We start from the raw sequence: 22,089 nt of genomic DNA on the forward strand, positions 1-22,089 counted from the left end.
CTTATAGTTATTCGGATATCAAGATGAAGAAAAAAATAAATATATTACTAAAGACTAAACGGATAACCTTAACGTAATCAAATTCATACAAATATAAATCAGGTAAATTATTTATTATTCCTAAAAAGTGTTATAGGTAATGCTATAAGCCTGCGTTGTTAATATATCCATGTAAAATATTAGGAGACATTAAAGGCTGCTGTCAAATTAAAAGCACGTAAAAGTATGCGTTTTTTAAAGTAATACCGGCAGCGTGGTGTAGTGGTAAAAACACTTGCTACACCACACATGAGGTCGTGGGTTTAATCCCCACTGCTCTCATGTTGCAATGCCCTTAAATATGGAGCTATAAACGGTATGAACTCCTGCCGAGCCAGCACTTAATCAGCAGCATAATTATCGAGCAATTATAATCTACAATATCCCAAACTGCTGAAGGCAACTCGAGACTGGGTCGGGGTAACAAATGTTACTTTATGTTTAAGTCGCGCATTCGAATTTCCCACATCGAGGATAAAGATATATACAAAAAAATACATACTGCATGTCTTGTGCTAAAGCTGTAGGCCTAATTAATTAATAAAACAACGCTTATAAATGCTTATTTTGTTTCTAAACTTTATTTTTACATAACAAAAAAAGAACAACTTGTTGAAAAATACGTGCGCTAGTAAACAAAATATAAATAAAAAAATTTCAAGTTTGAAAATCAGGAAAACGTTTTAGGATTTTTTATGAACATAGAACAATATACAAACAATTTTTTTAAGAAAAAAAATTCAAAAATATTTATATTTTTTCTTCTGTAATTTTTAATTTGGAAACAAAAAATTGCAAAAAAATTTGAACGACACTATTAAAAAACAAACTAAAAATATACAGAACTGAATTATACAAAAGCATATTTGCGCTTGTAGTATTTACATACAGAAAAAAATAGTCTTACAGACTAAAAATTATATATAGGAACAAAATGGTACAATAGAAAAAAAATCGCAAAACACCTCTAGAAAAAAACAGCTAAAAGAAACAATTTTAAAGTATGACAATTTTTGTGTATTTTTCTCTCTTTTTTATTATTTTTTACAATGGTTGTTTAGATAATAAACAAACAAGCGTAATATCTACACTTTTACAATGTTATTGTTATTTACTAGACGTTTAATAACGGGCCACAGCGTCTAAAGGAAAAAGCATTGGAAAAAAAACGAAAAATTAGGAATTAATACTATGTTGATAATTAATATTAAACTAAAAAGCAAAATTTAACAAACTTGACAATTTTTTGCAAAAAAAATTAATATTTTTCTCTTTAATAAATTAGGTATTTAAATTCTTTTTAATAAATACTTGTACTAATGCCCAAAAACTAAATAATATCGTACAAATTCATATTACAACAATTTTCGCAAGAATACGCCTAAAAAATTAAGTATTTTAATTAAATTATTAAATATTTTTTAAAGAAAAATTAAATTGAAAAAATTATTAAAATTTAAATCCCAAAAAATAAACTGTTATAACATTTTGCAATTTTTTTTTTTTTTAATAAATACAATTTTAAGCGTTTGTGTTTCATTGAGCGCGCAGTGAAAAATTTGTTTTTAGAAAAAAAAATTGTTTTGAAAAAAAAGTTTTTAAATTGGGTTTTGGGCTTCGTCGACTGAACCCGCTTCTTCCACAACCGTTTGGGACCAATCATGTTGAACGCGCCCGTACTGAGGATAAACAAAAAAAATATTTATAAAAAAAATTTAATTTTCTAAAAAACAATCCTAAAAAAATAAATGTTAAAAAAAAAACTTAAAAAAATTTGCAAATTTTCCATAACATTTAAGTACCTGTATGTCTGTTAATTCTTGGTAAAATCTTGATGCAACTTCGGGCCCGTTCTCCATGGTTGGAATAAATAAATCTTGGTCTTTAAACAAAATTCGATCGATTGGGCAAACAACGCAAGCAGTCCCCGCCCCAAACATTTCAAGTAACTAAAAAAAAGTTAAAATTTTGAAAAAAAAAAACTTAAGTTTGGTTTGGCATATTTGATTATTTACCCACGACAACCCCCTTTACCCCTATTTTTTGTAGCCCCCTCTTCACTCTTATTTTTAATGCCTACCCTAATAACAACTACTCCAACGGATTTTAAATTTTAATAGGTCATCTGTTTGTGGGGGAAGATTTTTTTGGGGTAATTTTACCCCAACATTTTTCCCCTACAAAACATTTACCCACAATACTAAAATTACCCCCTAAAAAAATCAAAACCAATTTAAACCCCACAATTTATTACTATTATAAACGTCCCGAAATAACCCCTAATTTAAAAAAAATTCCCTATCAATGACTTCACCTACCCTGTTCTCGTTAAGCGCTGTCATGACGTCACCCATTGTAATAATCCTTTCAGTGACCTTGAATTGACCCCACTCTTTACCCAACTGCATTAGGGATGAGCGGGTAACCCCCGGAAGCACAATTCCCTCGTCCAGAGGCATTGTAGCTAATTCTTTCTCTATAAAACATAAATGTAACATTTAGAATTTAAAATGACGCTTTATACTGTCCACTAGACGATGATAACGAGCTTATTCTCCCTAAAAATTCAGTATTTTTCCAAACACATAAATTTTGTTTCCAGAATTAAAAAAATATCGAATTTTTTTATGAATCACTTAAATAATCTATCCGTCAGACAAAATACTACGAACCCCTGTAACGAAAGTAAATATTGCGTTAAATCGTAAATAGTAGTAAGTATACAGTAAACAGTAGTAGCCCGGATACTATGTAGTCATCAAATATTAACGCATAAGTAAATATAGACAAGGGGAAAATTTATGTGTTTTTTTACACATGGTTTTTAGAATGACATAGTTTTTTTTACACATGGTTTTCAACATGACATATTTTTGCATTTTTACACATGGTTTTTTAACATGACATAGTTATCACATTTTTACACATGGTTTTTAACATGACGTAGTTATTACATCTTTACACATGGTTTTTAAAATGACATAGTATTTTTTACACATGGTTTTCAACATGACATAGTTTTGCATTTTTACACATGGTTTTTAAGATGACATAGTTATTACATTTTTACACATGGTTTTTAACATAACATAGTTATCACATCTTTACACATGGTTTTTAAAATGACATAGTATTTTTTACACATGGTTTTCAACATGACATAGTTATCACATTTTTACACATAGTTTTTCAACATGACATAGTTATTACATTGTTACACATGGTTTTTAACATGACATAGTTATTAAGTTTTTACACATGGTTTTTTAGTATATTATCAATTATGGTGAAATGTTAGGTTTAGACTGTGAAATCGACCTTCCCACATCGAGGATAAATAAATATTAAAATATTCAAACAATAGGTGTTATTCAAGGCGCCTTTTGTATTTACTTTGCTATAGTAGGAAGCCGCGAGGGTTAATTATATTGACTTTCTTTACAATGAATCGATTGTGACGTCCGCATTCCGATAATTATGACGTCACATTCTCGCAACAATTCCGTTAAAAAGTACGTGGTATGTTTAGAACAAAAGAAAAAAGTGTTATTTAAAACGAAAATAAATTCGGCAAAAAAAATCAATTTTTATTTTGTTTATGTAAATTTTTTTAATATCAACTATTCAGATATATTTTATTTAATTTATTCACCCAATTTTTAATTTAATTTACTTTAAAAACAACTCTTACTAATAATTATTTATTAATATTTAATTTATTTTATTTTAAAATTAAGTAATATTACTACTTTAAATGTTAAATTTATTGTGAACAAACCACATGACATTAACCTTGATAATAAACTCAAAACGCTTTCTTAAAAAACGTTAATCTTATCGAGTTATAACCTTGGCTTCACATTGGTTTTTAAACACCCCTAGTCAGGCCTTAAATCCGAGCGTTTTGATTGGTTAAAAAAGAGGGCGGGAATTAGAGAGAGTGCTTTTGTGAAAGTACAATAACAAGTTTGTTTATAGATTACTGGAATATTTATGCTTTATATCAAGTAGAAACGCTGGGTTGGCCTCTATAAAACGTTGTGTAAAAATGTAATAACTATGGCATGTTATAAAACCATGTGTAAAAATGTAATAACTTTGGCATGTTAAAAACCATGTGTAAAAATGTAATAACTTTGGCATGTTAAAAACCATGTGTAAAAATGTAATAACTATGTCATGTTAAAAACCATGTGTAAAAATGTAATAACTTTGTCATGTTAAAAACCATGTGTAAAAATGTAATAACTTTGTCATGTTAAAAACTATGCGTAAAAATATATTAACTATGGCATGTTATAAACCATGTGTAAAAATGTTATAACTATGGCATGTTAAAAACCATGTGTAAAAGTGAAATAACTATGGCATGGTATAAAACCATGTGTAAAAATGTAATAACTATGGCATGTTATAAACCATAAAATTGCCATAGACATGTTTTTTTGTCGTATTATTATATTACTTAATACGTTGTTAAATTTTTAAAGCACAGGTGCAAAAAATTGTTTTTATTTTACTAGTTTCTTTGAAATTTATTAAATTCTTTTAAACTATGTCTTTGATGTAGCTTTTTAATAAGGCGTTATAATATAGGTTAATTAAGTATAAGGACGCCAATAAACCGTTATATGATGTTTAATATTAAAATTCTTGATACATTATAAAACTTTTTGATAAAAACAAATTTTAATACATTGTTAAACGAGCTTTGAACCGTTCAGAATTTTTTAATAAATTTTTATATTTCTAAAATTAAATTTTGTAGCGTTTTTTGCAAGAATGTTTTATTTTTTGCAAGTCATTATTTTTTTGCTTTTTTGGGGGTAATGAAGCGTGTAATTTACGCGCGAAAATATGTTAATATATTAAAGTGGTTGACTGATTTTTAAAGGTAAATATTTTGGGAAAAACATTGTTCAAAATTTTTAAACTTATTTATATATAATTTTTGTGATTTTAAATCAATTTTTAATTTATTTTGGGCTAAAATAAGAAAAAATTTTTTTTAAATATTTTTACCGCCATCTTCGTTAATCCAATAAACAAAAACGTTCATTGTCCCGACTTCTGTAACTTTATGGTCCTCGCCCTCCAACCATAAAACTTGCTGACAACCCCTGCGAGCCGCTTCTTGCTGGATCTCAATCGTGGGGCCGTAGTTGCTACGAATAAAGGGGTTGTCATTAAAGGGGGGTAAAAATAATAAGATGGTCATCAAAAATCATATAAAAATAAGGGGTGGTCATATGAATTTTGTACAAAAATAAAGGGGGACAAAAAGTAAGGGGCGGGCATTAAAAAATATAAAGGGTCATTGACATGATTTATTTTTTTAATTTTTTTAATTAATTTTTAAACACTAAAATCTAAGAATCTCTAAACTACTCTAAATAATTAAAAAAATAAATTAAGACAAAAAAACATTAAATATTAATTATTAATATTGATTATTGCCTACATAATATTGCAGTGTACTCTAAGTAATTACAAATATCATTAGTTTAAAAGTCATTGTTAGGCAAAATTTTAATTTAATTTATTTATGTTTAATTTTTAATAAACTTTGATTTCATATCAAAACCGTGATATATTAAGGCTATTGCAGAATTATCTGCGTATTTAACCTTTTAAAAACGAAGGCGTATTTGTCACGTCTAAATATAACGCCAAGGTTAAACTTTCGCGCTGAAAGGGTTAAATTCGGTCGAGTCATTGCCCTAGAGGCTTCGCGTTATATTTTAATGTAATCTAATCTAGTTAACATGAGCATAATCCAGTAAACAAGACCTGAAGGGATTTACATGCAATTTGAATTAGTAAGACCTATATTTAAATTTAAATACCTAAGTTAATTTTATTTTTTAATTAACATTGAATTTATGAACTTGATAAATACATGAAGGGTAAAAAAATTGGGTTGAAAGGTTATTAAAAAATGGGTAAAAAAGTGGGTAATATGTGAAAAAAATTGGGGTACAACAAAACAAGGGGGTAAATGGGTTTAGTTTGCTTAAAATTGTGGGGTTAATAAAAAACTAGGGGTCCCTAATAAAAATGGGTAAAAATATAAATTTAATATTGAGTCCAATTTTTTTTACCCACCTTCCTAATTTAAAAGCCCCCGATCCTCCTTTTGCAGCTCTGACGTAGCGTGGGTCAGCCATGAGTGAAATGGGGTTAAAAGCCCCCGTGTCGAAGTAGGGACCAACTGGGCAGAGAATACAAAAAAGTAAAGCCGAGTTTGAGATATTGACACCAAGCGATGCCTAAAAAATAAAATAAATTAAAAAAAATAATTTTGCACAAAAAATTAAAAAAAATTGATTATCCGCGCATACGCAAACCACGTGACCTACCTCTGTTCCAATCATAGTGGGTCTAACATAGAGTGAAGCCTTTGTTGAATATGGAACCCATTCCTGTTCAACTCTAATTAACTCGCTCAAGCATTTTAATAATTCCGCTTTATCGAAAGTCTAAAAACATTAAAAATTTTGTTGTAAAATTATATTTAAAATAAATATATATATTTTTGTAGTATTAGTATGTTAAAATTTTGGGGCAACTTGGGTAAATTAACTCTTAAAAAGTGTTTAAAATTCCTGGTAAAATTAATGTAAAATAATATTTTTTTAATAACAAAATTGGAATTTTTCAAATATAAAAAATATTTTGGCAAATTTTTTTGGAATTTTAAAAACGTTTTAATAAAAAATTATTAGCTTGTTGTAAATTTTTAAATGCCATATAAAATAATTTTACTTTTAACACCTGAACAGATATATATATAAATTTCATTTTAAAATTTTAAGAGGGTTGTAAAGAGTTTAGGATAAAATGACCTGAAGTAACCGTTTATAATAACTAAAATGACCTATAGTGCCCTGTTAAAATTTTGGCAAAAGATGCGTTAAAAATTCAACCAAGAAATTTAAAAAAATTAACTTTTATTCAAAGTTTAAAAAGTTTCTTGTGTCTTTGTTCAATTTTAATTAAAAAATTAAAGAACAAGGTAAATGTGGTAAAATAATACATCCATTGTAATACGATAGTGTATTGAGCCCATATATAATATTTTTTTGTATTTTTTGTTTTACAAAACAGGAAATGTAATGTAATAGCCAAAAACGAATACGCTTTTGTATAGGGTTTTGTAATATATTACATTGTATAGCTATATGCTATATAGGGCTTATTAAAAACAATATTTATACAACATTTTGTAAAGTTTTGCGCCAAAAAAAAAACGTATATTTTAACTTAATTTAAATGTAAATGTAGTTTTTTTTATCAATGTTGAAGCAAAAAAATGGTATGTTTAGTATGTCAAGTAAAAAAAATAATTTAGAGTTTTGTTTTTACCGGTAAACAAGCTCTCATTGCACTTTTTTCCATTCTTTTCATGTTTTCCATGGGTCGAAACATCGCGATTCGATTGTCCATTGTTCGGTAGGCTTTCATGCCTTCAAACAACTAAAAAAAAAAAAAATTAAATTTTTTTTCTAAATCTTACAAAGTAAACACTTTAAACGAACATTTCAAAAAAGTTTCTACCCAGTTTTGTCATTTTTTTAACATTAAAAAATACATTTTTCTCGAAAAATTTGACACAAAATAATAAACACTTTTAACACAAAAAAAGTGCCTACCTCGGTTGCGTAATGAAAGACCGAGGTCGATGGGTGAAGACTGAGATTTTCGATGGGTTTAATAACTGGGGCCCCCCACCCCTTTTTGCTGTCCCACTTTATCGCCAGCATGTGGTCGGTGAATTGTTTTCCGAATAAACATTTGTCCGGGTTCTCCGGTTTCTCGTTTGGGCGCCGGGTGAACCGGTAGGTCAAGTCCGAAGCCTGAAAATAAAAAAATAATTAAATTGCGCCACAAATTGGGAAAACTAAATTTTAAAATCGATTTTTGACATCACGTGGTCACCACTTTAACATGAATTCGCAGACATGACAAGCTTTTCAAAAGCTCTCCAATTTTTTTAAACAATTTTCAATTTCCGGTTTACAGACTGTAACTCTCTTCTATACAACACATACCTTTGTAGGCACAATTAAACACCCATCGTCGCTAAAGGGTTATTGATTTCGTTTTTTTATTGATGTCATTATGACATGTAATTTATAGCGTGATGTGACATATATATCTATTTTTTATAATATTACTCACTTTAAAGGTGCTGTTTGAGGCAAATCTTTGAATCTAAAAACAAATTTAAAATACACAAGTTAAATTTAACTAATTACACATTTTTAAACATATTTTAAAATAATTTTTTTTAGATTATTTTTGCACAAATGCAATATAGAAAACATTACAAGTAGAGGCTAAAAATATTTCAAAGTCATGGTAATTGTCTGGATAATGTAAGGTTAAATGTCAGTTTTAAACACGACTATCTGTAATTAGAAACCGGTACGTTATTACATAGGCAGTTGTATTTGATTTGCTGTTTTTGCATTGGCCCAAACCTGTTATTTTTTGGCATTAAACAATTTTTTTTAATATGTTTTGTATATATGTTATTATATTATTTTTGCTATGTATAAGTAATAGTGTGTTGAATAATTCAAGTCATTTTCTACGCAATTTCCGCTATGCTTATTTTATGTGGTGCGTAGTAATTAAGTAGCTTTACAAAACACGCTTAAATAACACTGGCTGTCAAAATTGACTTAACCTAATATTAAAACTAGGTCATTTTAAATGTATAGATGATTTTATGTGGGAAATTATGTTTTAAAATATAATGCTTCAGTAACTTGATATTTCTGGTCGGTATTTTTCCATTGACTTTACAGTAAAAACCACGTGGAGCCGATTTAGAAAACTTTTAGAATGATTTTCTCTCTTTATTTAGACTACTGGGAATTTTGTAAATCGACCGGTTTAACAAATTTTTTAATAAAGTGTTTTACTTACTACTATAATGGGCGAAATTCTTGATAATTGATCTAAAACTCGTAACCTTCCACAAGTTGCCATAATTTTCTTTGTTAATTAATCTAAATTTACAAAACCTAAATTCCTAAACATAAATACAATATAAATTAATCATTTCTAATAATCAATTTGGCAACACTTTGATTGTCAAGACAACAATCAACTTTTTTTAGAATTTTTAACGAATTTCAATAAAAACTAAACTAAATTTAACTTTAGGCTAGGCCTAATATTGCCTTCTATATAAGCACCGGCTTGTGCTCTTTATTATATCCTGTATTATTGAAAACTATTTCAATGAAACCACGCAGTGTATGCGTTTGAATTAATCAAAACTTGAAAACCTAAAGCGGTAATGCAATCAGTCAGTTACAGCTGTTGCTAAAATAACTCTGCCCCGTTAATTTAACAATAAAACAAAAACAACTGGGCAAAAATAACACATCTGCTGCGAATTTACGTAGCTTACATACTCAAGTATTGATTTTCATAACGCGAATTTAAAAATATTAGCTTAATTAAAAGTCTAAATGCCTATTAGCTTCACGCACCTAAAATTTGGACTTATTTTGGCTTATAGGTTATTACAAATTTAACCTAAATAAAATTTTTCTTGCCCCCGGCTGATATAGCGAATGACGAAATATTTCGACTTTTTAAAAGCCTGGTTTAAATATAATGAATTGAAACTGCGCGCCGGCATTTAAAGGCGCCCCTCTGCCATTTTTTTACTTAAAATTCAAGTTTAAACTTGTTAAATTTTACTAAATTTCTATAGTAACATAATAAATGCCTTTGTACTTCATAAAATACTAAACTATTTTAATAATATTGTAAAAATTGTTCTATTTAACTATCGTAAAAAAGAGCGCCTTTAAAAAAATCTTTTTTCTTTTCTCTCACTTTTATACACTACAAGTAAAGAAGGCGTATACAGTAGGAGCCGATATAATTGGTCAGAAATTTTTCTACGTATTATGACGTTTTTCGTGTGGCATGTTGTTTTGTCCAATAATAACCTTTAAAAACCACTGTTTAATAAATCGATATTTTTATTTTAGAAAAACCCAATTAAAATTAGAAATCTTTGTTCTTATATTTTTTATGTATGTTATATTTAAAAAAATGTTTTTATTTCTTTATTTTTTTTTAATTATTAAAAAAAAATTTGTTTTAATTTTTAAATTAAAATAAAAATACTTCAGAATAAAATATTAGAAAAATTAAAACAATTTAAAAATTTAATTTAAAAAATAATTTTAAACTGTTTCTTTTTGAGTTTTGTAAAACTAATAATATATTACAAAATTTAATAAACATTTTTAAAAGTTAATAAATTATGCAGTAATTGACCAATTATTTTACAATTTCTGTATTATTTTATTTTAGACCTCATGAAAACCATGCGACAAATTTTTTCTACGAATACTGCCCGCTAGGTGGGGACGCTGAGTCTCGATCGAAGAAGAAGGTATGTTAGGATGGAGTAGAAACTCAATAGGAACTGTATTGCAAGTACTAGACTGTGGTTTAACTTCCCTAGCAAGTGCTACCCTTGCTCTGTATTTAAACTTGTGTATAGTAGGCTTGTTGTTAGGCCCGCTTGACCCAGAAGGTGTGTTTCTTTCACCGCTTTTTGTTGACATGTACTTCTGTAACCTCATGGTGCTGAAGTACGGTCTGTCAGCACCGTTATTGCGCTGTTGGTCGTCGCAAAAACACAAGAATATTGTGTCAATAGCCATGCCGTACACACCTAAAAAGCATGACGCCACGATAAATGATGCAACGCATGCTACAACGACAGGTACAATGTAGTCTGTGGCGCTAGCCACGCCAAGATAAAGCGTAAACCAAAGCATTCCAACAAGCCCTGTCAAGGCTGCAGCTGCGATTTTAGCTAGGAACAGACAGAACGCACTTACGCAGTTAAGGGCAAGCATGTGGTGAGCGTTTTGTAGTAGTAATGTGAAGGCGTTTTTGGCACCACCGCAAAATCCGTCGCCGTACATTGCAATACAGATATAGGCATTGCGGTTTATGTAGCGCACTATCTTTTCCAGGAAAGCCAGATAGCATTGGATGCATATTAACAGGTACTTGATGTACTTGTTCTCTTTCCCCTTGAACCAGGATTGAATATAGGTTACAACTATCCTTATGAATTGGATTATAGTGACAATCAGAGACCCCAAAGCTACAGATCCCAAGTTGTAGAGAATCAGGTCTTTTGTAGGTTTCAAAGTTGGGCAAAGCTTCAAGTTACATTTCTTTTTAGTTTCTCCTTTTTCAAAAAACCAGCCGCTAATAGCACCAGCCAAAATAACCTGTAAAATAAATGTAAGTTTTACCAACACCATTAATAGATTTTATTTATGTTACCGATACTTACTTGTTGGCAGGCTGACGCGAATTCAATCATCCAAATACAACCAAAAGTATGAGCAGCGATAAGCCACCAAAATGGTAAGTTATCATAATCTTGGTACACTACCATCCCTCCTACAACAGTTACGTTTTTTGTCGTTGCAATCAGCAGGCCAACATAGGAAAAATAGCAAATAACGACAGTAAAAGCTACCAGAGTAAAAAAAGGCTGGACTAACATAACAGGCATGCTAAATACAGCAAGACTTGCTTCGTCGAATAAGCTTATAACAAGGCAAAGGCTTTTTCGAAGCCAAACAAGAAGTATAAGGATGATCAACTGAAAAAAAGAACATTTATATCTTATTTTTACCAAATATAGAGTAAAATAAAAGTTAGTATTTTGATTTTTTCTTACTGTTATAACTAGTGAAACAATTGCGATTGGCAGCAAATAGTTAGAATCTCGGAGACTGTCCATTGAAAGCGGTTGCAAGAGGTTCGAAATGTTAATGTTTAAATTTGAACCGATCGATGAGTTTCCACCACTTACTGCGCCAGAGATCGTATTAATGGCGCCACCAACCGCCGGAACGGCTGAATCAATGGCACCCATTACTACCGTTTTGTTAATATGGCCTTGTGCAACTAGGTAGTTGTACCAGAAAAACGATGTAACTGCAACACTACCAAAGCCCGCCACTATAATAATAACGACCACTAAAACCCTTGTAAATAGTTGCAAAAGAAGGATAATCACCAACACTATAACGCAGGAAAACAAAATCAAATAGATTATATCTTTCCAGTATTTCATAATACTATCCACAACATTTTGGGTGAAGTCATAAATTCCCCCTGGGCTCATGGGTAAGCCGCCGATGCTGTCTGGCACTTGGGTATCCCCTATGTCAAGTGGGGAGTTGCCCAAAGGGTTGTCCGACACTTCGTCAGTCATGTCGGCAAAATCTTGGTTAGCAATTTCTGGAGCTGCTATTTGGACTGCAATATCAGCTAATGCAGTGCCCATCTAAATACAAGTAATATAAATATTTAAAAAAAACATTAACTTGGTCTACTATGTGCATAGTTACCTGCACTAACTGGCTTGGAATGCAGCGGTTTAAAACAGCCATGTGGGGTAAAATAACTCCATACGCCATCGTACACACTTGATCCGAAACCACATCCGCCTCTAAGTTGTATCCGTTATCCGTAAGCAACTGTCCGCAATATGTTAACTCCGCCGGGCATTCTGATACGCATATAGTAGGTGCCAGAACACCGCCTGTTAAGAGTTTTGTCGGATCCATTGCGTTGCGGACATCAGATAACGCCATTCTAAACTCGAACGTGTTGTTTGACATATCCTTGCCTGAGTGTTCTACTCCTTCTAGTTCACGATTAACTTTTCGGCCGCATACATTACCCCACGAATCTTCTCCGTGGATATATCTAGCTGGATCGCCTAGCTGCCAAGTCGTATAAGCCAAAAAGCCCATTCCTAGGTAAGTAAAACAAGTTAGCGTATTAAATTTATCACTAATTTGTTTTAAAAAAAATGATAATTACTAGTAGTAGGCTAAGGATAAATGCGTAATTATTTATTAAAAAAGAGTGATTTAAAATTAGCCTAAATAAAATTTTGCAACATAGTTAAACTTAAACGTTGTATAACATTACGCCTGAGTAATCCATTTAAAATTATATCTAAAATCCAGCAGCAAGCCACTTAAGACATTACTACTAGTAGAACGGCACTAAACTAGCAAAACATAGTTACTTAGTTGCATTGTAAATTAATTTTAAAGGGTTGACGGACATAGCTTAGAACATATAAAGCGTTTTTAGGTAAAATGTTAATTAAGTGCTAGATAAGCTGTAGCTTACCTCCTAACATCCCAATAAAAACCAAAAGAAACAAAACATCACGAGGTCTTCTTGTTTTTCTGGGAGTTGTTAACTCAAATTTAATAGATTCATTATATTTTTCGTCCGGGTCTTCTCCTCTGCTACCACAACAGCCCATTTTTAGCCTAATTTTCAGATAAAAATAGGATTAGGCTGTTGTTAAAAAACTGTCGAAAATAAATTGTTTTGATTTTCAGATATGCATAGTTGTTATGGTGACATAATAGGATAATTATTTGTAGCTGTTTTGTAATTAATCGGCCATTGTCGTATATTTAAAAATATTTGTATAAAAACAATAAATTTTTTTTTATAAAGTATTATTAAAAAATTTTCAAAGTAAAATTAATCATTGTTTTATTAGTAGAATTAGCAATATTGGTCAAATATATTGTATCTTTTTTAATATATTGTAACACGACTAAATTAATTAGGCGCTCGACGATTTAAAACGTCAGACAAAATAATGATTTTTCGTAAAGATATCAATTTATGTCTTCAGGCGATTACAAATTTAGTAAAGAGACGAACTGAAATGTCACACACGTATAATAGCTAGAACAAATTCATCATATGTAATTAAGTATAAAAAAAGTTTAAGTTTAAATGACAAAGTTATTTTCTTTGTGAAAAACTATGAAAAGTTAGTGTTCTAGATGGTTAGTGTTTTAGATGGTATAATAAAATCAAATAAACTGTAAGATTTATTATATAATATTTAAAACTTATTTAGGTATACTTATTTTATTATTTTTTTGATGTTTTTTTTAGAAAAACTAATAAAACTAATTGGTATAGACAGATTTTAAGAAGTAAATCATAAAAGGGCAATAAACTTTTATAAAAATTATTATTTTAGTTATGTAGTTTATTGTTTGACATTCTGTTTTTAGATTTTAGTGAAGTCGTACGTTTTAATCTACTTTGCTATGGCAGTTAGTTGCTTGTTTATTTCAATAAGCTATATATTAGAATTTTAAACATTATTTTTAGTACTGCTATAGAATTAACTGAGTTATTTTAAAGTATTTCTATTATTTTTTAGTTTTAAACGAAACTAAATTTAATAGTGCAGTTAGAATATAAGAACAAATGGGAAATTAAATTTTTTTGGATAATTTAAAGGAGTTAAAAAATGTCATCTGCAGTTTTTCGGGTTATTATATTATTTCTATGGCTAGACAACGTCGCAAATGCCGCAAGTAAGTTAAAAAATTTGTAAAAATAAAATTGTAATTATAAATCGTTAGCAAATTAATAAAATTTGGTCACTTAATATTTAATATTACATTTTTGTTAATATACCAATAATTTTTTTTTAAATTATGTTTCCAATTTTTTTTACAAATGGTTTATTATTAAGGTTGTACACATGATGGTTTGGAGGCAAGTCTAAGATGGCAAGAAATTAAAAGTCCAGGGTTTCCAAATAGGTTTCCGTCGCAAACACAATGCTCGTGGAGGTGAGAAATATCTAATTATTTGGAAACACAGGGTTATAAATTTATCTTTCATGTTCGAAACACATTTATAATTATCAAATGATTTTTTTATATTCTGTCTTATTGTCAGGTTGACTGTGATATATTGCCTGTTTATTAACCTAATGTCCAGTTTTTTTTTCCGTTAACTATACTTAGAGTTGACTTAAACAGTTTGGGGAATTGTTCATTATAATTGTACGGTAATTACCTTCTTGATTGGTTTTTGGCTCAGTAAAGTTTTGTATTATTTATATGATCTTACTCAGGGACAACCTGAAGGGGATTAAACGTAGGCCTTCTTGTAGTAAAGCAAAGCGTTAACGACTAAATCACGCCGTCAGTTTACCTTAACTAATGCTACATCTAACATTACAGGCTAAAATTTAAATTTAGTATAACAAGTGGCTTATTTTTATCTTAAAAATAAAATCTAAAAACTAACATTTTTATTCAGAATCGAAGCGCCTCAAAATTTTCGAGTCAAAATCCAGTTTTCGAGCTTCGCTCTAGTGCCACCTACCGCCGACAACAAATGTATCTGGCAAGGTCTTGATATCATGAACGGAGATAAGGACCCGGAAGACCCGGCCAATTTTTTTACTGTGTGCGGTCGGGATAACCCGGGTACCCTGATATCGACCGGTGGGTTTTATAAACAAAATTAAATATGTAAGATAGTTTCTAGGGCAATAATAGAGGAGTAGTTATAGTTTTTATAATCTTAAAATGTTTTTATTGGGTAATTCTTAATATGGAAAAGCTGGCATTTAAGCATAATCGTAAAATGAACTTTAGTTGCCCTGATTAGGTCTTGATTTGTCTTTTATATTTTAGAATATTGATAACCAAGTATATTGCTTAATTTGTGCAACTAAAATGTAAACTTAGGATCTTTATACATGGCAGAATTTAAGACGTTGTATCTTAAATTTTTGCATGTTACCTGTAAAATTGACTTAATCATATGTTCATATTGTAAATTTACATTTTTAAAATTACAATCTTAATTGTTTTAGGCCAGGTCTTACGAGTTAACTTGCATTCTAACGCTAGATCGGATTTAAGTGATTATATCGGATTCCTAGCCAGTTACTCAATGACTCAGGAAGATCCTGTTATGCGAGGTACAAGAGGTCTTAAGTTTGATTCCATTCTAAACCAAATTTAAGTTTGTTTTTTTTTTAAACCCAAAACTAAATTTTATTTTTTTAGCAACCGCGTCAGACAACGCGCCTTCGTCCCCAACCAATCAGCGTCCACTTAGCTACGACTCCGACCCAAACCATCAGAGCATTGGCTCAGTGCTGAATCAACTGAACCGAAACAACCCGGTGAAATATGGCAACACTGTCGCGGACGGGATGACCCAAAGTGAACGGGCCGAGGCTATAAATAGGCGTCGTAACTTGGGACTACCAGTTAATGATAATCCACGATATGATGAGAATGGTAATCCTTTAAAGAAACAACAAGTAAAAAGGAGGAATCCTAAAGCCAATTCAACTGCTGTAACTATTAACAGTAAGTCTTATTATACTATCTCTGAATGATGATCGTAATTAACAAATACAATGTGTGTAATAGTAAAATACAGTTCGGGTAACTGGGTGTGTAACTTAGGCTATGTGCTATAACTGCAAACAACAATATTATTTTTTGTATACAACAACAACTTTTTTTTTTTCTAGGTGTACAACATGAGGATGCTCATATTCCTTACAAGAAAAAGGAAAAGGGGAGCTCCCTTTCTCCACAAATAAAAACTGTGTTGATAGTAATAGCCTTGATTGCCGCGTTTTTTATCCTTATTCTCCTAAGCAACAAGCTTGGTTTTTTTAAATATTTAAATAAGATGAAAGAGAGAAAAAACGAGAAAAAAATGAAAAGAAATGAAGATATTGCAACAGTAACTGGTAAAAGTGCAACATTTATGGTCGAAGACGAAAAGAAAAACGAGAAAACCCGCAGAAAAAAAAGAAGAAGACCAGAGTCTCGAAAACGAGATAACGATGACGTCACAAAAACAAACAAAGAAAAAGGTAGTGCAAGAGATTCTACCGAAAGACGAAAACGTCGCCGTAAGAGACCTGGGAAAGAAGGGGACGTGATGTCACGTGGTAGAAATGCCACGCCACCGAACAAACATGTGACAGGTGCCACAAATCGGTCACGATCTAGTAAAGAAAAAGACTCAGATCCTTCGAAGCGTCGTCGACGCCGAAAAAGAAGAAGGGAAGAAAACTCGTCCTCACCACGTGACAAAAATGACGTCACTCACAGCAGACGTCATCGGACTCGCGAGGAACGAAGTCGCAGATCGCGGCAAGTGACGTCACCAAACACGTCATCGTCCAACGAAGATCCCCCCAGATACGAACGAATAAACAAGCGGCAGCGATGACGTCATAAACATACTAAATAATGTCATAGCAACAACTTGAACGACGTTATCAAGTATTTAAACGACTTATTTAAACAGATAAGTACCTAAATTAAAAGGTTTTAGATTTAGTTACTTTTTTTAAAAATCATCGCATTTGGAAAAGTTTTTTAAAGCTCATTACTTTTAGACAGTTTAATTCCATACTTGTAAAAAGGCATATTCTATTAACTTACGTCTTGTGACAAATGTCATTTTGGGAATACACTTCGGCCAAACGAGTTGTTTTTTAAACAAGTAATCTATAAGCAAGTCAATTCTTATGGTCATGACCAAGCAAATTTAGGACAAACAGTTCAAGAGATCTAAGTTTTGAAAATGAATCAATTAGACTCGTAAATTTAATAACGCCACCGCCAAAATATCTTAGTATTAGAAAATATTTACATTTACTTACTTTTTGGTTTTGTAATGTTGACATTGGGCTTTAATATTTAGTTCAATCATTTTAATGCATGTTTGGAAAAACTCTCAAGAAATTAAATTTTAAAGTAAATACGTTTTTAAATGTGTTAGTTAATTAAATAAATTTCATAACCTTACTTAAGTTTGTCTTGGTCTTAAGTTTTTAATTGAATTTCTTAATTAATTTAGTATTTATTTTTCTTATACTCTAATTAAAACGCTTCGCAAACAACTATATCAAAACATATTTATAATGTTTACTTACTAACAATAGTAAACTGCCAAAAATTAAAATTACTTAAAGTACCCATTTAAATACGTAAGAAAAATTTGCCCTTAACATTTATATAAATCATTAGCCATACTATTCTTGTTCTTGTTAAAAAAATTAAGTTTTAATGAAAAAAGTTTGTATCAAACTTATTGAAAGCAATAATTTGTTTGTTATTATATTTTTTAGTTCATGATATATATTTAACAAGTATTCACTAAGAACATATTTTATTCAAGTTTTGTTAATATTAAAGCATGTAAAAATTATAAAACAATTTCAAAGCTAATGTTGATCAACCCTTTTTTACATCATAATCTGTATTTTATCTAATTTATTAAAACTATAAAGGAGTTTACAGTAAATTTAGTTTATATGCAAATACATAAAGGAAAAAATAATTAACCCAATATTTGCTTGGAATTTTTGGTTTCTGATTTCACTTTTGATTTTATAATTATTTTTCTTGTATGCTAATAGGCAACCTTTGCAAACAAATATATTACAAAAACTTTTATAATATTTGCTTACTAATTAACTAAAACAAAAGTTAAAAGATTAAAAGATAAACAGCATTGTTGGCTGTGCTAATAAAATAATTTTAATTAAGGCTGTTACGTTAATATATAAAGTTTATACGCATTTTTTTCTAATTAACAATCATGATATAATAAAGGCAACTCTGTGTACTAGTTATTACTTTGATAAAACATTGGTTACAAATAGAACAAAAACATGTCTGATGTTTTATTTAACGAAATTATAAGCAAGTTTTTTGAAACGTGTAAAGTTGTGAACCACAGATTAGTTGAAACTAATGAGAACAAACAAAAATCTTCAAAGTTGCTGAACCAACTCGGTAAAGAATATGCAAATCGTGCAATACATGTTAATGATAATAACAAAAGAAATTTTATTAAGTCATTTGGATTACTGGTTGCTGCGAAATTACGAACTCAAAATGATTTTCTGATAACAGACGACATTGAGAATCTTTGGTCAAATCTATTGAAACATTCAGGTGCAGCAATCAAAGAAACTAAGTTAAGTGAATTAACCTATAAAGTTAAAGGACGATTTACAGCATTAAGACAAAGTGTCAAGAGGCTGTTGCCACAAATACCCCAAATCGTACCCGGGAACAAAAGTCATAAGTTAGAATGTAGAAAAATTGATAAAGTAATGCATATACTTAAGCAGACAAACGACAACTACATTAAAATTATGAAGTTTGTTTCAGAGCAATGTGAAAACATTCTTTTTGGTTCTACGAACAAATTAAAATTTGCATTAGTTGCACTCGGGTCTTTAGCTCGAAATGAAGGAACTCATTATTCTGATTTTGAAAATATAATTCTCTTGGACGACAATTTGTCAGACACAGAATTAGAAAAGGCGAAAGAAATGTTTCGATGGTTTGCAGTTATTTTTCAAACAGTCATTATAAATATTGGCGAATCCCCGCTAGGTTTGTTAGGTATCGAAGGTTTGGCGCATTCTCGACAAGACTCACCAAGATATTATGACGTGTTTACGCCGTGTGGAATCCAATTTGATAGCAATACTTCGACGTCTAGTATCCATCCTTTAGGGCTTGATCCATCTCAACGCGAAAACTACGACGACCCTAGAACAATGTTTGACAACCATGAGTTAATACAAACTATATCAGGAATGTTGGATATTCTTATCAGAGATAGTCAAAACTGTGAAAGCATGACTATTAAATGTCAAGGACATCTATCTCGTGTTTTAGCTAAGTCTGTTTTTGTGTCAGGCTGTAAAGATCTACACAATCAATACGTGGAAAAAGTTAAAATCTTTATGAATACAGAAGAAGCCAAGCAAAGTGATTTGTATAACATCAGAACGTTTTTGTTTAACTTCGATGCAATTAAAGAGGTTATAGAATCACATGAAACTGAAAATATCAAAGCTGTCTTATACCGCCATACTTTGCTGACATCCTTCATAGGTAATCTTAACGGTATTTACGACTGCTCAACAATTGAGGTCATCGGCAAATTGACTCAAGATAAGAAAATAACCGAAGAAGCTTGCCACAATTTAAAATATGCCCTTGCTGTTATCTGCGAAATTCGATTAAAATCGTGTGAGCAATCTGCTCAACAAGTTCCTGTTATACAAAAGATATTAAACAAAGACCAAGAAAAAGTATCTGGTATGACTGAACTGGTTGGAAAAACCAGCATATTTGACACATTTCGAATCTGCAACAGTTTAACAAATGTTTGCTTCTCAATTGCAAGACATGATGATGTTGTTGACTTAGCTTGTAGTACTTTAAGATTTCACAATTATTTAGTTGATATGAGTATACTGAGCTCACTCGGCCTGGACATGCCTTTAAACAACTCTTCTCTAAATATTTCTTCTGCAGTGGAAGGTTTTATATATAGACCTTCTGTTTACGTTTCTGATGTTTCTGATTTTGTAAAGTATGGAAAAGAAATGTTTAAAAGAGGACAACGTTTATGTAATGATTTGTGTGATATACATGAGCAACAAAAGTTACAAAACTCTTTAAATGCCAATGAAAATTTAGAGAAAAAGAAAAAGAATCTTGTTCAGACAATGATATCGTGTCATAGCGTAATGAGTGCTAGTAATGATGAAGTTTTTTTTGATGATATGTCTTTTCTTCAAAAAGAATTTTTTAACAATACTCCCACTGATATATCCTTTTATATCAGTTCATTATTAAGAAATATTGCAAGTTTAAGGAATATTTTGAGTCCACTTAAAATTAGTTTTTATATTTCACAAGTATTTCTTCTTTTTTATTGCATTGCTGATTTTACTGAAGTCTTGGAACAAAAATTAGAAATCTGTAAAAACAAAATGGACCAAAAGGACAACGAAGCTCAAGTCCAGTCCGAAATTAAAGGAATTGAAGTTACCATTTTTGATTTGAAAACCCAGATTCAAAATCTATTCTCACAGGATTTCGAACTACCACTTTGCCTAAAGAAACTTTATTTAAAAAGGCAACTCAGATTCGGATTGTTAACGTTTGCTAAGTTGCGAAAATCTATGCGGTGTTACTCCATAATGAATGACAATAAATGGTTTTCTGTAGCATTAAGTTTTGCTAGGTTTTTTCAACTAGATGATATATCTGAAAAAATTCGGTCATATATTGAAATAGGTTTTATAACAGACTGGTCGTTTACTATTCCAGCTTTTACAAGCCTTTTAATAAAAGATTTGGACATGTTTCTTGGAAAATTATTTTTCTTGCACGCTCGTTATTTTGAACGAATACAAAGGCCAATTAAAGCGCAGATGTGCTTCAATAAAGCATTTGAATGCTACTTAAAGCACATAGATCTGTTATTTTCAAATCATACGTATCGTTTTTTAAAGGTAATAAGAGAAAATGCTTTATGTATGTATACGCAAGGTTATTACATTGGTGCACTAAGGCTATTTCAATCCGAAAAAAAATATCTTTATTTGATTGACGAAAAACCAGCGAAATATGAATTTGTTCAAGTTAATAGATATTACATTCAAAAATGTTTGCAACTAATTAAATCGTAAATGCTTTTTTAATTTATTGAATTTTGTATATCACATTTCTGTGCATACTATCAATAAATGCAAAATGTTAAAACTGAATTTTCTTTTTCTTTTGAATGACCCTTTAATAAATAAAATTGAATTTTTTGTCAGATTTTTATTTAAATAAGATATTTTGCATCTTAAAACATAAAAAGTAACATGAAGGCAATATGATCAGGATAAGCTACAACATTTTTTTCAAAAAATATTTTTTTCAATTTTTAAAATTTTAAACTGTTTTTACCTTTTTGTTTAACTTTGCATTTAACTCAAGGGTGTTTCTAAATATTCCCACGGTTCTACGGTAATTTAACACCCGAGAACGTCAAAATTTAACTAAAACCGCAAAAACACAATTTAAACCAACAAAATGTCAACCTACAAAAAATCAAAATTTGAAAATAAAAATAAAGGGCATTTTTACCGGTATTGTTAAAAACTTGGGCTATTTAGAATTTGTTTACAGCCTTACGTCTTATTAAAAACGCCTTTTCACTTCAGTACATATGTAAGTACTTTCAAGCAGACGAAAGAAAACGAAAAAATTTCGTTCCGTTTTTTTCGCATAGTATGTTTAAAGGCAATGTGCACTTCAATTCAAGCATAGCGTTGTATATATAAGCGACATGCAC

General features: G+C 30.3%; 3 protein-coding genes across 3 annotated transcripts; 1 reads left to right on the forward strand and 2 right to left on the reverse strand.

The window, feature by feature from the left end:
* Positions 1-615: 615 nt before the first annotated feature.
* LOC145753795 (branched-chain-amino-acid aminotransferase, cytosolic-like) lies at positions 616-9,081 on the reverse strand. Its single transcript, XM_082570241.1, has 10 exons — positions 8,974-9,081; positions 8,221-8,253; positions 7,692-7,895; positions 7,405-7,515; positions 6,399-6,518; positions 6,145-6,308; positions 5,062-5,204; positions 2,358-2,515; positions 1,842-1,988; positions 616-1,718 (listed from the first exon to the last, which is right to left on the reverse strand). Exons 1-10 carry the CDS (start codon positions 9,034-9,036, stop codon positions 1,638-1,640), a joined length of 1,224 nt encoding a protein of 407 aa, XP_082426367.1. The 5' UTR covers positions 9,037-9,081; the 3' UTR covers positions 616-1,637.
* A 1,298-nt stretch (positions 9,082-10,379) lies between these two features.
* LOC145753534 (choline transporter-like protein 1) lies at positions 10,380-13,390 on the reverse strand. Its single transcript, XM_082569939.1, has 5 exons — positions 13,252-13,390; positions 12,456-12,865; positions 11,780-12,391; positions 11,387-11,701; positions 10,380-11,321 (listed from the first exon to the last, which is right to left on the reverse strand). The coding sequence occupies exons 1-5, from the start codon at positions 13,388-13,390 to the stop codon at positions 10,380-10,382; spliced, it is 2,418 nt and encodes an 805-aa protein (XP_082426065.1).
* A 931-nt stretch (positions 13,391-14,321) lies between these two features.
* On the forward strand, positions 14,322-17,978 carry LOC145753724 (uncharacterized). The gene is made up of 6 exons (XM_082570155.1): positions 14,322-14,474; positions 14,636-14,735; positions 15,211-15,398; positions 15,773-15,880; positions 15,969-16,277; positions 16,445-17,978. The coding sequence occupies exons 1-6, from the start codon at positions 14,408-14,410 to the stop codon at positions 17,155-17,157; spliced, it is 1,485 nt and encodes a 494-aa protein (XP_082426281.1). The 5' UTR covers positions 14,322-14,407; the 3' UTR covers positions 17,158-17,978.
* The last annotated feature ends 4,111 nt before the right edge of the window (positions 17,979-22,089 follow it).

This window comes from Corella eumyota, chromosome 5, assembly GCF_963082875.1.
Source record: "Corella eumyota chromosome 5, kaCorEumy4.1, whole genome shotgun sequence".
Classification (NCBI taxonomy): Eukaryota; Metazoa; Chordata; class Ascidiacea; order Phlebobranchia; family Corellidae; genus Corella; species Corella eumyota.